Source organism: Peromyscus maniculatus, chromosome 8 (genome assembly GCF_049852395.1).
Source record: "Peromyscus maniculatus bairdii isolate BWxNUB_F1_BW_parent chromosome 8, HU_Pman_BW_mat_3.1, whole genome shotgun sequence".
NCBI lineage: Eukaryota > Metazoa > Chordata > Mammalia > Rodentia > Cricetidae > Peromyscus > Peromyscus maniculatus.
The window spans coordinates 42,370,862-42,373,803 of record NC_134859.1 but is presented as its reverse complement, the minus strand read 5'-3'; the positions used below and the strand labels follow the sequence as shown (position 1 = coordinate 42,373,803).

The following is a 2,942-nucleotide window of genomic DNA, read 5'->3' as shown; positions in this document are numbered from 1 at the left end:
TGTAAGCCTTTTACCCAGTGAGCTGTCTTTTCAGCCCCTGGACATCTTGTATTGCAGCAGTTAAGGAGGCTGGGTATTCTACAGGTGCCCAGTGAGCAGAAGCCAGGGATGATGCAGGGGGCTGACTCTGCCTCCACCACCACCACCACCCCATCCCACACCCGCCCCCACCAGCAAAGGCTTATCTAGCCCCAAATGTCCATAGTTGTATCAGTGAGCCACGCTGATTTAGAATGTATGCTGGTTTGTGCTCTGAGATGGGAGAGCCAGCTGATACTCTTTCCTGTGTGTGTCCCATCCTTCTCATTGGCAAGCCTTAGGCAAGAGCTGTCCCTTGAAATGGTAAAGAGTCTGCGGCTTTGCTCATTAAAAACACTGACTTGCATCGTCTTACAGGCTCTTAGACCCTGAATAAGAACATCCTCTCTACGCAGGTTGTGATGGCTTCAGAGTCACGGTAAGGGATGGATACAGTGCTCATGGGAGCACGGTTAGCCCTAGTTAGTGACTTTTTAATCCCTTCATCCTGCAGTCGGACGGGGGGGGGGGGGGGGGGGGGGGTGACGGTAGAAAGTGGGCACTGGCCCCGCGGTGTGTACTTGATATAAACCTTCTCCATTCCTGCCGGCTCTGTTTATGTGGAAGACTCACAGCTGTGATGCTGCACTTGATGGGTCCAGCTCCATGAGGCTGAGTTACTTTTCCGTGGCGTGACCTCTCTCGCTCACTGTTCTGTCACTGCAGGGGTGGCCCTGCCAGGAGAGGAGCACCCTCAAAGGTGAGGTCGCCTAAGCTACTGGAGGTCCTGAGCGCTCTGGAGGAGGATGGGTTTAGCAGCAACAGGGAGGAGATTGTCATTGCACCCCCACCCCCCACCCCCGACAATGCCTCCGGGGACGTCACTGATGAGGATTCTGGGGAAGAAGACAGTGGCCAGCATGGTGCCCAGCGACCAGGCTGGGTGCTGTGTGCTTCAGTTGTGTCTGAGGACTCCGACCTTCAGGAGGAGGGGGGCTATGACAAGCCAGAGCTGCAAGCAGCCAAGAAAAGGCGGAAGGCAGCAGTGGAGCCCCAGCGTGTTTGGACCAAGAGAGACATCCGGCCAGACTTCGGTAGCTGCACAGCCTCAGACCCTCATATAGAGGACCTCAAAACCAAGGAGCTGAGTCCTGTGGGCCTCTTTGAGCTGTTTTTTTGATGACGGGACAGTTTCATTGTTGATGAAACCAACCGTTATGCTGGGCAGAAAAATATCACCCTGGATCTCACAGCCCAGGAACTGAAGTGTGTTTTGGGCATCTTGATTTTAAGTGGGTACGTCTCCTATCCAAGGAGACAGATGTTTTAGGAGACAGCTCCTGACTCGCATCATCACCTTGTGGATGATGTTATTAGAAGAGACAGATTTGAGCTGATCTTCTCCTGCATTTTGCAGATAACAGCGAACTCGATGAAAACGATAGGTTTGCCAAGGTCAGGCCTCTCATCGTCCGTATGAACTGTAGCTTCCAGAAGCATGCTCCCCTGGAAGAGTTCTACAGCTTTGGTGAATCCGTCTGTGAATACTTTGGGCGCCGGGGGTCCAAGCAACTGCACTCAGGGAAGCCGGTCTGGCTAGGCTACAAGATCTGGTGTGGAACGATCAGCAGAGGCTACCTGGCGTGGTTTGGGCCTTCACAGGGCACACTATTCACCAAGCCAGACCGGGGCTTGGATATAGGAGGCAGTATGGTGGTCAGATTTGTGGACGCCCTTCAGGAGCTTGGCTCTCCGCCATACCACATATTCTTTGACAAGGTCTTTACAAGCATCAACCCGATGCCCATTTTGAGGGGGAAAGGGGTAAAGGCCATAGGAACTGTTTGTGAGTACAGAACCAAGCGTTGCCCCCTCAAGGATCCCAAAGAACGGGGGAATAAGAGAAAGGGCTCGTTTGACTCCAAGGTGGATGAGAGCGAGGAGACCATTGTGTGCCGCTGGCGCATCAGCCGCGTGGTGGCGCATCAGCCGCGTGGTGAACATCTGCTCCAATGCGGTGGGCACAGAGCCAGCGAGGCAGACCAGCCGCCACCCCGGAGCAGCCAAAGCTGGGGCACAGGTCCACCAGCCATCCCTGGGGAAGCTCTATCAGAAGGCCAGAGGGGTTGACCAGATGGACCAGAACATCGCCAAGGACAAGGTGCAGATCCGCGGCATGAAGTGGGACTTCACCAGCTGCATCATCGACGCGGCCCTCAACAATGCGTGGCAGCTGCACCGGGTGTGCTGCCAGGACGCACAGGTGGACCTCCTCGCCTTCCACAGGTCCGTGGCCTGCCCGCGTGTATCTGGGGAGCAATGCGGACGCTTCCTCCCTGGGGAGACGGAGTCAGCGGGTGGAAACTGAGAGCCGCTTCAATATGATTGGGCGCTGGATTGTCCATCAGGACAAGAGGACCCGGTGTGCCCTCTGCTACTCACAGACCAACACCGGCTGTAAGAAGTGCCAGAAGGGTGTCCATGCCAAGTGCTTCCGGGAGTACCACATGAGACCCGAGAGCTGCTTCTTCCAGCTAGGACGTCACTGGGACCATCTGCAGGTTTTATTTGTGGCGCTTTTGACGCCGATCACTGATGACTTAATTTTGTAGTTTCTCCCAGGCCCCGTCACAGTCCTCTTTTTTATGTGTTCTATTATGTTCTATTATGCCTACATGTCATGTAAATTAGTATTTATGTTAGTAATTGTACATGTTTGTAAACCTGTACTTTATATTCTTATTTATTTCAATTTATTCAAATAAAAGTTTTGCTTTTGTATGTATTTGAGTCTGGGTAAAGATAACCAAAGCCTTGTATGAGTAGTAAAAAGTAAAATGTTTTTGCCATTGTATGCAGTCTGTGCTCTAAGGAGAGGCAGCAAGATGCAGATGTCCTAGCAGTGTGGTGAAAAGCTTCCTGGC

The 2,942-nt window shown here is 53.0% G+C and overlaps 1 protein-coding gene across 1 annotated transcript; it reads left to right on the top strand.

Annotated features, from left to right (window-relative positions):
• Positions 1–959: 959 nt before the first annotated feature.
• Pgbd2 (piggyBac transposable element derived 2) lies at positions 960–2,678 on the top strand. The gene is given in 3 exon segments (XM_006984941.3): positions 960–1,995; positions 1,997–2,320; positions 2,322–2,678. Coding segments are annotated over 3 exon segments (1,134 nt in total). The 5' UTR covers positions 960–1,494; the 3' UTR covers positions 2,631–2,678.
• The last annotated feature ends 264 nt before the right edge of the window (positions 2,679–2,942 follow it).